General features: G+C 54.0%; 5 protein-coding genes across 5 annotated transcripts; 3 read left to right on the forward strand and 2 right to left on the reverse strand.

Moving 5' to 3' along the window:
• Nucleotides 1-20: 20 nt before the first annotated feature.
• DICSQDRAFT_180860 (patatin-domain-containing protein) lies at nucleotides 21-3,826 on the reverse strand. The gene is made up of 19 exons (XM_007366010.1): nucleotides 3,677-3,826; nucleotides 3,443-3,622; nucleotides 3,316-3,388; nucleotides 3,172-3,259; nucleotides 3,057-3,112; nucleotides 2,903-3,004; nucleotides 2,734-2,840; nucleotides 2,667-2,679; nucleotides 2,382-2,616; nucleotides 2,078-2,319; nucleotides 1,907-2,004; nucleotides 1,679-1,852; nucleotides 1,584-1,624; nucleotides 1,428-1,529; nucleotides 1,303-1,373; nucleotides 1,166-1,251; nucleotides 1,085-1,109; nucleotides 949-1,032; nucleotides 21-881 (listed from the first exon to the last, which is right to left on the reverse strand). The coding sequence occupies exons 1-19, from the start codon at nucleotides 3,757-3,759 to the stop codon at nucleotides 120-122; spliced, it is 2,622 nt and encodes an 873-aa protein (XP_007366072.1). The 5' UTR covers nucleotides 3,760-3,826; the 3' UTR covers nucleotides 21-119.
• Nucleotides 3,827-3,996: 170 nt separating this feature from the next.
• On the reverse strand, nucleotides 3,997-4,629 carry DICSQDRAFT_136797 (uncharacterized protein; the record flags this gene model as incomplete). The annotated part of the gene is made up of 3 exons (XM_007366011.1): nucleotides 4,328-4,629; nucleotides 4,223-4,259; nucleotides 3,997-4,137 (listed from the first exon to the last, which is right to left on the reverse strand). A coding segment is annotated over exon 1 (199 nt), but the record flags the coding sequence as incomplete, so codon positions are not given.
• A 512-nt stretch (nucleotides 4,630-5,141) lies between these two features.
• Nucleotides 5,142-5,656, forward strand: DICSQDRAFT_127244 (uncharacterized protein; the record flags this gene model as incomplete). Its single annotated transcript, XM_007366012.1, has 4 exons — nucleotides 5,142-5,189; nucleotides 5,252-5,317; nucleotides 5,356-5,505; nucleotides 5,567-5,656. The coding sequence occupies 4 exons, from the start codon at nucleotides 5,142-5,144 to the stop codon at nucleotides 5,654-5,656; spliced, it is 354 nt and encodes a 117-aa protein (XP_007366074.1).
• Nucleotides 5,657-6,300: 644 nt separating this feature from the next.
• Nucleotides 6,301-8,584, forward strand: DICSQDRAFT_180862 (alpha-ketoacid dehydrogenase kinase). Its single transcript, XM_007366013.1, has 11 exons — nucleotides 6,301-6,620; nucleotides 6,673-6,714; nucleotides 6,784-6,897; nucleotides 6,954-6,976; nucleotides 7,027-7,107; nucleotides 7,166-7,540; nucleotides 7,590-7,617; nucleotides 7,679-7,787; nucleotides 7,846-8,148; nucleotides 8,212-8,243; nucleotides 8,299-8,584. The coding sequence occupies exons 1-11, from the start codon at nucleotides 6,381-6,383 to the stop codon at nucleotides 8,326-8,328; spliced, it is 1,377 nt and encodes a 458-aa protein (XP_007366075.1). The 5' UTR covers nucleotides 6,301-6,380; the 3' UTR covers nucleotides 8,329-8,584.
• A 363-nt stretch (nucleotides 8,585-8,947) lies between these two features.
• On the forward strand, nucleotides 8,948-10,769 carry DICSQDRAFT_155328 (uncharacterized protein). Its single transcript, XM_007366014.1, has 3 exons — nucleotides 8,948-10,240; nucleotides 10,296-10,373; nucleotides 10,430-10,769. Exons 1-3 carry the CDS (start codon nucleotides 9,036-9,038, stop codon nucleotides 10,668-10,670), a joined length of 1,524 nt encoding a protein of 507 aa, XP_007366076.1. The 5' UTR covers nucleotides 8,948-9,035; the 3' UTR covers nucleotides 10,671-10,769.
• Nucleotides 10,770-10,821: the final 52 nt, after the last annotated feature.

The following is a 10,821-nucleotide window of genomic DNA, read 5'->3' on the forward strand; positions in this document are numbered from 1 at the left end:
GCTCAGAGCTAGACAAGTGAGGACGTATATGTCGCAATAGCGAGATATATAAGCGCGTTGAAGCGAATTACACTAAGTGATGCAGATAGTACAAAATGAGTGAAAGTACCTCGGGCAGCTCAGCTATCCTGGTCAACTTGTCCTCCATCATCCTCATCCGTCGACTGCTGCTGCTGCAGCGCCGTCTGTAGCTCGAACGCAGAGGGGTATCGACTGCTCCGTCTCCTCGACAGGATAGAAAGATCATCATCATCTGTAGAGCTATCCTCTGACCAAGCCTGCTCGAAGTCTACTGAGCCCCGCTTGGACGGCGCCGATGGCGTAGGTGCTGGCCGACGGAGCGAGTTGAACGCGGCCCGCAACGACGTCTTGCTTAGATGGCGCAAGATGCCGCCGTGGAGGTGGCTTGAGCTCTGCTTCTCGTGTTGTACGGGATAGCGATCCTCATCGGCAGAGTGAGGGGGCGGGTCGGGCGTTGCGCCCCCGTAATCACTTCCGAGAACGGATTCTCGATGGCTGCGGCTATATCTACGCCGAGGATGCAGTCGACTGGGGCCCGGTTCAGGAAGGTCGTGTTGTGAATGGCGCCTCTGCGGCGGAGACGGAGGCGACCTTCTCTCTCCGTCTCCGTTCAGCATAAACGCTTCGGCATCCGTGTCCATGGGCAAAGGCTCTTCTGTCGGCGCTGCACTTGATATCGGCGGAACGGGAATACTGGGAAGCTTTGTGCCCGTGTTCGGCTGGGGAACGGGCTCCTGCGGCATTGACTCTATCTTAGCGACCGCACGATCGTGGACACGGCTGTGTAGTGCTTTGCGGACGCTTTGCCTGCCAATAAATATCTGCTTCTCCAGCCTGTACCGATTTTCAATCATGTGAAGCTATGGTGCGCCGGTTACGTAACTTTGAGCAATCGTGCCTTGCAGTAAGCATAGAGTACCTCCATACCTTTGGCCACGTCACGAGCTGTCCTATTCGCATCATCCTCTCTAGCTCCGGGGGATCAGGGTCGCTTAGGATGTGAATCCAATCCTAGAAGATATGGCGTGAAATTTGGGTGATCATGCGTACCTCAAAGACTTACCATGAACCTTGTCCGAGGCCAGATGCTGATAGCGACCATAATTCAGGCAACTGTCCGGCGCCAGAGGGAAGGGCTACTCACGTTACGGAACCTTCAAATCTCTGCAGGAACACACTGGACCAGTCTTGGCCTAACAACTGAGGAAGCAGATCCAGATCACGGATCAGCTATGCACTTGATCAGTATGTTACTCTACGGGTATTGGCTTGGTCACAAACCTTGAAATTCTTCGTTAATTCCAACTTGAGCCATTGCTCCGCGGCGGACAGAAGAAAATTTCCCCTCCATCCTGTGTAGGTGTAGGTTCAGTAAGGGCTGTCTAATGCAACTCGAAGCGCCGTACCTTTCCCTTTGCTGTGTGCTACAGGTTTTCCCGCGGAGCCTTGAGGCGCAAAGAAGAACAGGTGTACGTGAGGGTTGACCTGTGAGACAATAGGGTGCGTAACTGAGGAACAACTGATCAACTTCTAGCAGGTCCGGTTCAACGGAGATTCCGTACCGTTGAAGTAGAGGTTCAGCGCTTGCACTGGAATGTCAACCCTATATCGGACCGGGTGAACCTAGCATCAACATGTGTCGAATACAAGACCATACCTCAAAGATCCGTCCTTGAACTTACTACCCCAATTCCAGGGAACGATGCTGCCGTCCTTGGTCTTCTGCATTAGAACGACAGGATTCATGATGCCGGGTACCGCCGCAGACGCGAGTAGTGCGCTCCATATCACAGTGTCCGGTGCGGTGATGTAGTTGAGCAACTTCGTCGGCCTAGAAGATGAGCAGTTCAATCACCAGTACGAAGAAAGCATTCAGAAAACTGACGAATGACGTTCCGCTGGTACCACAGAAACGTTGAGGATGCGTCCGGTCCGCATGTAAGCTTCTCGGAATGTCATCGAGCCTCGCGTGAAGAAGCATGCCTGCAGGTGATGTAGATAGATGTCAGGGGTCTGCTGAACAAATTCGGTGGGAATGAGACTTGTCGGTACTCGCCTTCCTGGCCCAAGTTCCACTGTCGAACCTGGCCCCAGTTTGCCGGAACCTCTTGAACCACACGCTGAACGGCTCTTCGCATGCGGTGATGCGGTTGGCAAGCTCAGGGACAAGGAGTTCCTTGAGTTCTGCGTCGGTGCGAGTGCATACGAGTGCCGCAACAAGGCCACCAGCAGAGGTCCCAGAGATGACACGAGGCAACAGATCTTGATCGAGGAATGCTTTCACTACGCCGAAGTGATCTGAAGTGGGAATGATAGACTCTCAAGTTCACTTCTGTGAAGGAGCAGGATGACATGCATACAATAACCAAAAGATGCGCCGCCGGAAAGACACAACGCCGACGTTCCCAGGTTTGTATTGGCGCTCTTGAAGAATCTCTTCTTCTCTTCGTTCGAGACGTCCGGCGTTTCCCGGATATATTCGAGTGCTTTCTCGACTTCATCGATGTAGGCTGCCAATAGGACGTTACGAGATCTGATAACCATCATGTATAGGGAATGCCCACATTCAATCAGCACTTTGGTCCCATAGAAGGTCTGTACAATTTGTTAGCAATCACCCATTCAGACCGTTACGCCTGTCTGACCTCGCTATAGAGCCTGTAATAGTCCGTCAACAGACGTCTTCTAAGCGTGGTCTTTGTCGTAACTTACCTCGCAGACTCCACACCAGCAAAATTATTCCGGATGCATGTCTCCAATACACCCAGCACTCCGCGAGCATCATTCTTCTCACGGAAGACCTTCAATGACCTGCGAACCTAAGTACCACGACTTGTCACAATTCTCTGAGCACAAAGGTGCAGTTGTATCATGCGCTCACCTTCCGGACAAGTTTCCAATCGTAGTACAAGTCCTCATCAACCATCTTCCATTCGTCGAAGTGCATGTATTGGTCCAACGCTAAAGCAGCATCTTTCCATTCCTGTTATAGCGCTGAGCAGGATCGCCGGCTGACCAGGCGAAAGTGGACCAACCTGGTAGGTCTGCGCGTTACGCAAGCGTTTCCTCAGTACGCCTCTTCGCCCGCGCCCTGCGATGGAATAACGAGGTGAATCGCAAGCATCGTTGATGCGAAAGTCAAGCACATACATGCCGAGAGCCACTCCTTGGCGTTCACTACTTGACGGATTGCGATATATGCGCCAAATTGAAACGCAATAAACAAGAAAATGAGGCCCTGTCGTGGTACAATGGGTAAGAGTGGTGCCAAGGAGAGGAAAGCGACTAACGTACCAAGAGAGGCCATCGTAATATGTGATAAAGCCACTCATTGCCCATGTGTGGTGTCTTTGGTGGTCGCTTGCGCCTTCATGCGAGACCTAAACGAAGTGCGGGACTCGATTATTAAAATGTGACGTACCTTCGGACTTTCAGGTTGACTGGCGCGAAGTCTGACAGTGCGGACACCTTCCGGACGCGCTGACCATGAGGCAAGGATAGTTGCTGAGGGCTAATCACTGGACTGTTCGGTACTTCCGTAAAGTCGCTCAACATTGCAGTATCATCAACCTTCAGTGCCTCCTCGAATTGTTGCATGTGCCTGTGTAACGAGGACATCAACGCCACCTCGCAGACACGATAGGCATCAACGCACCTCTCGTCCACGAAGTCCTCTTCAAGTAAGGGTATTCGCCCATTCAGGCGTGACCCCGGACGGCTCCGGATGTGTTGCGACATGGCGTTGGTGATATCACAAGAGTCAGATTCAGCTAATGTACAGAAGTGAGTGGCAGGACTGGGCCAGCAGCTTGGAGTGAGTATTGTTCGGGATAAACGTTGCGGGTCGGCACAAGTCCTGCTGCTTCCAACGCCTGATCCAATAGGCGCACAGTCTCGTGACGTCACGTTAACCCCGGACCTGGGGCCGGTTTCTCCGGGCACTGGCAGCGGCTCTGCGCAGTGCGCACGACTGCTGGCACAGTACAACCTCCTTATGTTGTCAGTAATACACGATCTGACGACTCGCCTCTCTCGAAACCATATCTCGATGGTCCATACGGAGCTCAAAGGTCGATACTGCTTGCCAACCCATTGAGATGACTGTCAAGTATTACGGTATGTCCAGCCTGGCATTGTGTGTCCGCAGACGCGTCCTAATCCTCTTTCGTTGCGCCCTTGTTGCATTCTTGGATTGGGTCAGCGCGCGACGATTCCACTCAATGCGAACAGCTATGTAAGTAAGTGAGCGTGACAAGAATCTACTTATCATCGCATCTGTCCCACCGTCTGATGTCTATTGGTATAGATACCACCCAATCGAGGAGACCATATCAGGACTCAATGATTCTGTGCTATCCTATCGGCATACTCCCCTTTTCGACCTCGATTCCGGAAGATGGTGCAATCCGATGTGAACTGTTGGCAACTGGTTGCATCATGGGAATGACTGCGCCTGTCGAGACTCGTAGTATCGATGCACGGTGTAAGAACACCTCGGGGGCCATTGCGCCATGCTTGTCCATCATAGCTACGTAGCGGGAGGTTGTCATGACCATTTGTCCATTCCGCAAACCCCGTCAATGGCAGTACGTGGCAAATGTTCTACCGCCGCACACCGATCGATCGCGTATACTGCGGCTGTCGCCCTCGGTCAGAAAGCTGAGGTTCGTGTCTACTACGAGAGCCTCTTTCAGGCTGATCTGGGCCAAATTAAGGCGTCGGGCTTTGGCATCCTCCTGTTCTCGCTATCTTGCGTCTGCATGAAGCGATGAACCGGAGGGGACGAAAGCCCCGGCAAGCGATGCAGTCTACACCGCCCAAGAAGGATAGGGACGGTTGCGCCTGCGAAACGGTCTGCGGCCGCGTGTGCCTCGTATCGATATCCACAGCAGTTACCTTATGCGGGAGCTTCATGTGATGATCGAGGGGGACTCTCCCTGGAAATGCTCTGTCCAACATTCGACCCCCGTTGCGAAACTCATTATCCTATAAATGGTGGCGTGACATCACGCCCCCTCCCTCTTCTACTTAAGCAGCCTTCCTAGCAACTATCGATTCCCCAGTCTTGTACTCAACACACCTCCACATCTCCTGCATTCACCAGTACCACTCTCAACACAATGGGTTTCTTCCACCACGAGTCTGACGAGGCCCAGGCGTACGACCAGGTCAGCTGCTCAACTGTTTAAGCCCCCCTAAGTCGTCCATCTAATCTCCTCGTACGCTTTAGGTTGTCAACGCTCCCCACAAGGCTGAGCTCTCCCACGAGCTCATTGCTGCCGCTGCTTCCTACGAGGTTCGTCGTAGATGATATGTACATGTGTTCATATGCAGCCGGGTATTCATTTTTCTCCTTTCAAGGCTGCCAAGGCCTACGAGAAGCACGTTGCGGCAAACGGCGCTCCCGATAGCCACGCCAAGGCGAAGGAGCTCCTCGCTGGCTTCGCTGGTGCTTTCGTCGACCGCATCGTCGAGACCAAGGGCGTACGTCGTGTAGTCTGGCTCGTTTGCGAGGGCTCTGAGGCTGACCCAATTTCTACTCTAGCTTGACTTCGTCGATCGTGAGCGCGCCAAGCACGAGTCCCAGCAGAAGGTCACGGAGGTCGTCACCGAGGAGACTTACAACAACTTCTAAGGGCAGAACGGGGCAAGCAGATGTATGTATGTAAAGTAGATGTCTAAACGTGAAACTCCATCCATCAGTTGCTGTCGGATATGATATGAGTCTACGATATCGATAAGACGGACATGTGCAAGCATCTAAGCATCTTGGTTGCGGCCATGGGTCCGAGGTGCCTCAAGGGCATCTAACTGGGCCACGTATTTGCTGAAGTGAATGTCGTTTCTGAAGGGGACTATGTCCTCAGGATCGCGCGCTCCGGACAACCTATAAGTAGAGGTGACCCCTCCACCCATAACGACAATCTGCCGCAGTTGCCGCCTTACGTTGGTGTCCGAGGACATCTCCGTGGAACCGGACAGTTATATGGTTTCATTGTCAGTTGTGTGTATCCTGATAGGATGCATTCTGTCGCTGCGAACACCGCTATGCTGAAGTGTTGGGGTCACCGCTGGTCACCTGCCGCGGCCCAGAAGGCGAGCAGCTGCTGAAGTGTACTTGCGCCCTACTTCAAGTTTTACACACGTTCATTGTATACCATTATGGTGACTTACTGTAGCTTTCGGCATTTGCCGGAATTTTCTAGGCCCTACTAATGAGGGCAGCCAGACTTATATATTGGTGTGGGCGACTCGGACAATGCGGGGGCAAAGTTGTCCGGATGCAGCGCAGATCAATGACTCCGTTCTGTGCCTCTATCTCTCCTCACTTGCCCCGCTAGGTTTGTGTTACTTCGGTCATGACATGGCGAATCTCTCCTCCGCACACAAGGCAGCTTGCCAGAACAGTGTGCTCACGGACGACGTCAGGGCGGGTATACTCAGCGAGTGTACGGCCAGCCATTCTGTACTCGCACGAACTGCGTCTGTATCGTCCCGGCGGAGTTCGGGATGTCTCGACCGCCGTACACTTCTACCAAAATCGACACCTTGAGGCATTCGCTTCAAAACCAGCGACGAGATTGACGTTGCGGCAGTTGGTACGTACTCAAGTCTTCGCACAGGGAGGGCAGGTGTGGACGGGACATGCAGGTCTTCTTCGGAAAGTCTATGAACGAGGAACGGCTCATTAAGGTGCGCATACTTTGACCTGGTCCCGGGATAAGTTCTCATGGATCATTGCACTTGGGTTCGACCATCCAGAGTGCAAATTATGTGCGTACAGAGCTACCCATCCGCATAGCGCACAGGCTACGGGACATGCAAGCGCTGCCTTATGTCGTAGTGACACAGGAAGGCATCGCGAAAGTGTACGAGGTATGTATGTACCTCATCCAACTATGTCAGGGTGCCCGTTCAGTTGATGCATACAGCTCTACTGGAACGCGTTCGACAAGTATGCATTCTGTTTCCGATCCGATGTGAGTCGCGTAACCTACGGAGCAGGTTCCGCCGCTATCCTCAAATCAACACTCTTCAAGAGAACAACGCATTCTGCGATTTTGTGGCGAATCTGCTGAAGGACCAGTAGGTCAACTTCGTGTCGATTCCAGGGAGGGGCGCTTTCCGAGCTGAACTCCTTCAGCAAATCCGTAATCCCGAACCTCTCGCTAGGCATGTCCTTGTCGTCGCCTTATCTCCTCCCGGACCGTCTGGACTCGTTCATGCGGAGGATGCTCGTCTCGCGAATATCTCGTCGCGTACTCGCGGAGCACCACATCGCCCTCACACGGCAGGTCAACTCTCATGAAGGGTCACATGTGAGAGACAATGTGGGCATCATAACCACAGCATTGGACGTGAAGGAGTGCATCGTGAGGTGTGCTAGGTTCCTACAGCAGCGACCGTACCACTCGGGCGAGGACTCGCTGGACGCTCCCCTCAGTAACGCGCCATGGCCAGAGGTTGAGATTGAGGGGCATGTGAATACGAAGTTTGCATACATCCGGGAACATCTCGAGTGCGTCACCCGTGGAATAATCGTGGTCATTATCTCTAACACTACGCAGGTACATCGTCTTCGAACTCTTGAAGAATGTATGTAGAATCTTTCCCTCGGTGAATATTTCACCAGACCTTTATGTTCATATCTTGCCAGGCATTCAGGGCTACCCGACTCAAGCATCCAACGGCCCAGGTCCTCCCCCCGGTACATGCCACTGTCGTTGCCAGCGACAACAACGTTTGTCTACGTATCTCAGACCAAGGTACAGTCCTGTCAATCCCGTGTGCGAGTTTACGCCGCTCAAGCAAGTCGCGGTTTAGGCGGGGGTCTCCTCTCGCCTGAGGTCAAGTCACCATCCGACTTGTTCTCATTTTCGCATGTAAGGAATGCCACGCGCTTGGAAGATGCACGTCTTGGCGCGCTGCGGACAGTCAGCTCGAGCACCCGCGGTATGACAGCGACGGTGTCTGAACAGATTGGCACCCTACAGCCAGACGCACACGGTGAAATATCGCCAGATCCGGTTGACCCGTATCCAAGAATTGGAATGGGGCTGCCGATGAGCAATATATACGCGACGTACTTTGGCGGGTCCTTGGATCTCGTCAGCATGGATGGCTATGGTGGGCGACCTTGCCGTATCTATGCACTCTAACCTGACTGAGATCCGCGATATAATGCATCAGGTACGGACGTCTTCGTTCGCTTACCAAAGTTGGTGGGTTATAGTATTCTTTTGTCATGTCAAGATGTCCTGCTTAATCTATCGTCAGGGCACCAATCTCGAGGGCATCGAGCTGTAGTCGCCCAGTCCACGCGGCGTCTGTCGGTGACACAGGTCATTACCGCTGTCTTGTATTCATGGTCCGCTCTTGTATGCACTGCCGCATTATGTTTGCCAAGAGTCTTCTTCCACCGAAAACCTGCTCTGACTAGCCACAATCGCTGCTCCATGTAGTACCTCATCTCCATCTCTTGCAGTCTCTCGCCCGGTCTCACCCATAAGCAATACATTGATGGTCACAAACAATATGTTCGCAGATCAGATATTGAGACCCCTCACATTTACTACAACTGTCGATCAATTTGGCGCTACTAGTATAAAGTTTCGGTGGACAGTATGCATGTAGGCGTTGTCCGAACATCCTCCTGCTAGAGGCAACTTCGTCCGTCTCATACTCCATATTATCGTCGACCGCACCGCAGGACCTCGCCGCTGCCCCGAGTCATCGCCCTCGTGCCATGCCGAGATCGATGCATGCGCCGACTTGTCCGGGACCCGCTGTCATACTAGTACTAGGCAATGGCGCTTGAGGCTATGTATATGGGCAGATGGAGAATGTGTGCCCTCCCCCCGCCTATTTCTCACCCCCAAGTATCCCCCGCTTCACTGAAGCCCCTAGCTAATCTCAATCCCACCACTGAGCACTAAGCACTAGGTGCTGACCCTTCTACGGTGCAATCCTGATCCGAATCCTTGTTTCTGCCCCGCGCTTACCGACCAGATAACATGAGTGATCTTGCCGCGTTCGATCCTCCTCCTTCTCCACCACCGCCGTCCTACGAAATATCACAGCATGAATTCGATCAGAAGACATCGCACGTCCTCGAGCAGAGCGCGCGCGACCCACCCCCGCGACGCGTCGACGAGGAAGGCTTTGAGGTCTGGGACGAGGCGATCTTCGAGGCCGCCCTGAACGGCATGAGTACCCTTTCCGTTGGCGAAGCATCTCGGCCTTCGCATCGCAGAGCCAGCTCTAGTTCTGCAGCCCCCACTTCTACACCTGGATCTGGTCATGGGTTGGGCTATTCACTAGAGAAGGAAAGGATACGATCGCCACCACAAGAACCCCCTGCTGGATCTGGGTATGGGTATGGTGCAAGTTTGGGTTCGGGATCTGGCTCGCGCCCGTATGCAGAGTCGGCTTCATCCTCCTCAGTGCCTTCCTCGACACGGCAGAATGTTCGGCCCCTTCGCGTGCAGAAGAGGATCCGACCTCAGAAGGAACGTCCTGCTTGGTACGCGGAGGCGGGCCTTGGGGGAGGCAGCCCGCCCCCATCCCCCCTCGAGCCTCAGACTCAAGCGGGAAGCTCGTTCTCGCGCCCGCCGCCGGTGCAGCTGCAGCGAGGACGTACCGTTATGACTAGTGCCGATCGCGAGGGCACGCCTCCACCGGAGTTCACTCCTGTCGGGCCTTCACTAGACGGTCCGCCCTACGAGGATGCGATCGTCATGACCTACGAGGGGGAGCCACTTCCTCCTGCGCCGGGTGCGAATGGGACACCTGAACCTCCCGCGTTCTCGACCCCGACCCCGCCCTCACCTCTTACGCCAGCATCGACCCTACCCGCCGCAGAACCTGCCCATCCGATCCGGAGTCCGACGCCTGCGCACTCGCACCCACGACCCCACTCAGCCGCATGGCAGCGTCATCCTGTCCACTCGCAGTCGATGCCTCAGAATCTGCCGGCCTCATCGGTGTCGCCTGTGCCGCGCCCGCATGTCGCCGCTCATCACCAATCCCTGCCTTTCCCTTCCTCGCAGCATGGCAACGTCCAGGCTCGGCCTCTATCCTTCTACCCACCAGGACAACCTAACGCCCCGCGCGTTCCATTCAACCCGCAGATGGCATACGCAAAGCCGATTGCTCCTCTGATCCCTGCTCAAGCGGCAGACACGGGACCGCAACTCGTCGACCCGTCCGCGTTCTACAGGTATGTCACTTCAACATGACTTCGCGAACGAGCTGATCGCAGCTCTATTTCCCAGTCACGCTGTCTCGGCGCACTACTCTTTCAACGTGCCCGCACGGTTGACAAATCAGACACACGCCGGGCAATCTATGCAGTGAGTAGACACTTCATTCACCGCTTGGAACTTGTGCTCAATATCCGCCTTCGTAGATCCCGCTACTCTCAGCATTTCACCCAGGACATAGCGCCTTCTCCGAATGGCTTCGGATCGAATCACATTGACAAGGGCGTCCCACCTCTTGTTTCCCCGCGACCAAACTACGGATACAGTCAAGCGGCGTTCAGTGATACCGCCAGCATTTACAGCCAGAATGGTGAAGCAACTAACTGGGCGCCCAATGGGCAGCAGGGCTGGCAGTCGACTGGAGGAGGATACCAAACTTACCGATGACGAAACTTCATTGCGACAACGACTCCCGCACGAAGCGTAACGGCACTTTAGGGACACTGCAATAGAGGTTGCTAATGTACCAGGTATATGTACTATTGCTGATCGAATGAGTATCCTTGCATGTAGTTCTGTATTGTACATGATCTGCTTA

Source organism: Dichomitus squalens (assembly GCF_000275845.1).
Source record: "Dichomitus squalens LYAD-421 SS1 unplaced genomic scaffold DICSQscaffold_15, whole genome shotgun sequence".
Taxonomy (NCBI): Eukaryota; Fungi; Basidiomycota; class Agaricomycetes; order Polyporales; family Polyporaceae; genus Dichomitus; species Dichomitus squalens.

Bases quoted from the DNA above. Each gene is read 5' to 3' on its own strand.
- DICSQDRAFT_155328 (XM_007366014.1), top strand. From the start codon at position 9,036: ATGAGTGATCTTGCCGCGTTCGATCCTCCTCCTTCTCCACCACCGCCG. The intron at 10,241-10,295 runs GTATGTCACTTC...TCTATTTCCCAG, and splicing joins GACCCGTCCGCGTTCTACAG to TCACGCTGTCTCGGCGCACT. The intron at 10,374-10,429 runs GTGAGTAGACAC...CCGCCTTCGTAG, and splicing joins CACGCCGGGCAATCTATGCA to ATCCCGCTACTCTCAGCATT.
- DICSQDRAFT_180862 (XM_007366013.1), top strand. From the start codon at position 6,381: ATGACATGGCGAATCTCTCCTCCGCACACAAGGCAGCTTGCCAGAACA. The intron at 6,715-6,783 runs GTGCGCATACTT...TCGACCATCCAG, and splicing joins ACGAGGAACGGCTCATTAAG to AGTGCAAATTATGTGCGTAC. The intron at 7,108-7,165 runs GTAGGTCAACTT...GAACTCCTTCAG, and splicing joins GCGAATCTGCTGAAGGACCA to CAAATCCGTAATCCCGAACC.
- DICSQDRAFT_180860 (XM_007366010.1), bottom strand. From the start codon at position 3,759: ATGTCGCAACACATCCGGAGCCGTCCGGGGTCACGCCTGAATGGGCGA. The intron at 3,623-3,676 runs GTGCGTTGATGC...CTCGTTACACAG, and splicing joins GAGGACTTCGTGGACGAGAG to GCACATGCAACAATTCGAGG. The intron at 882-948 runs GTATGGAGGTAC...GGCGCACCATAG, and splicing joins AGCTCGTGACGTGGCCAAAG to CTTCACATGATTGAAAATCG.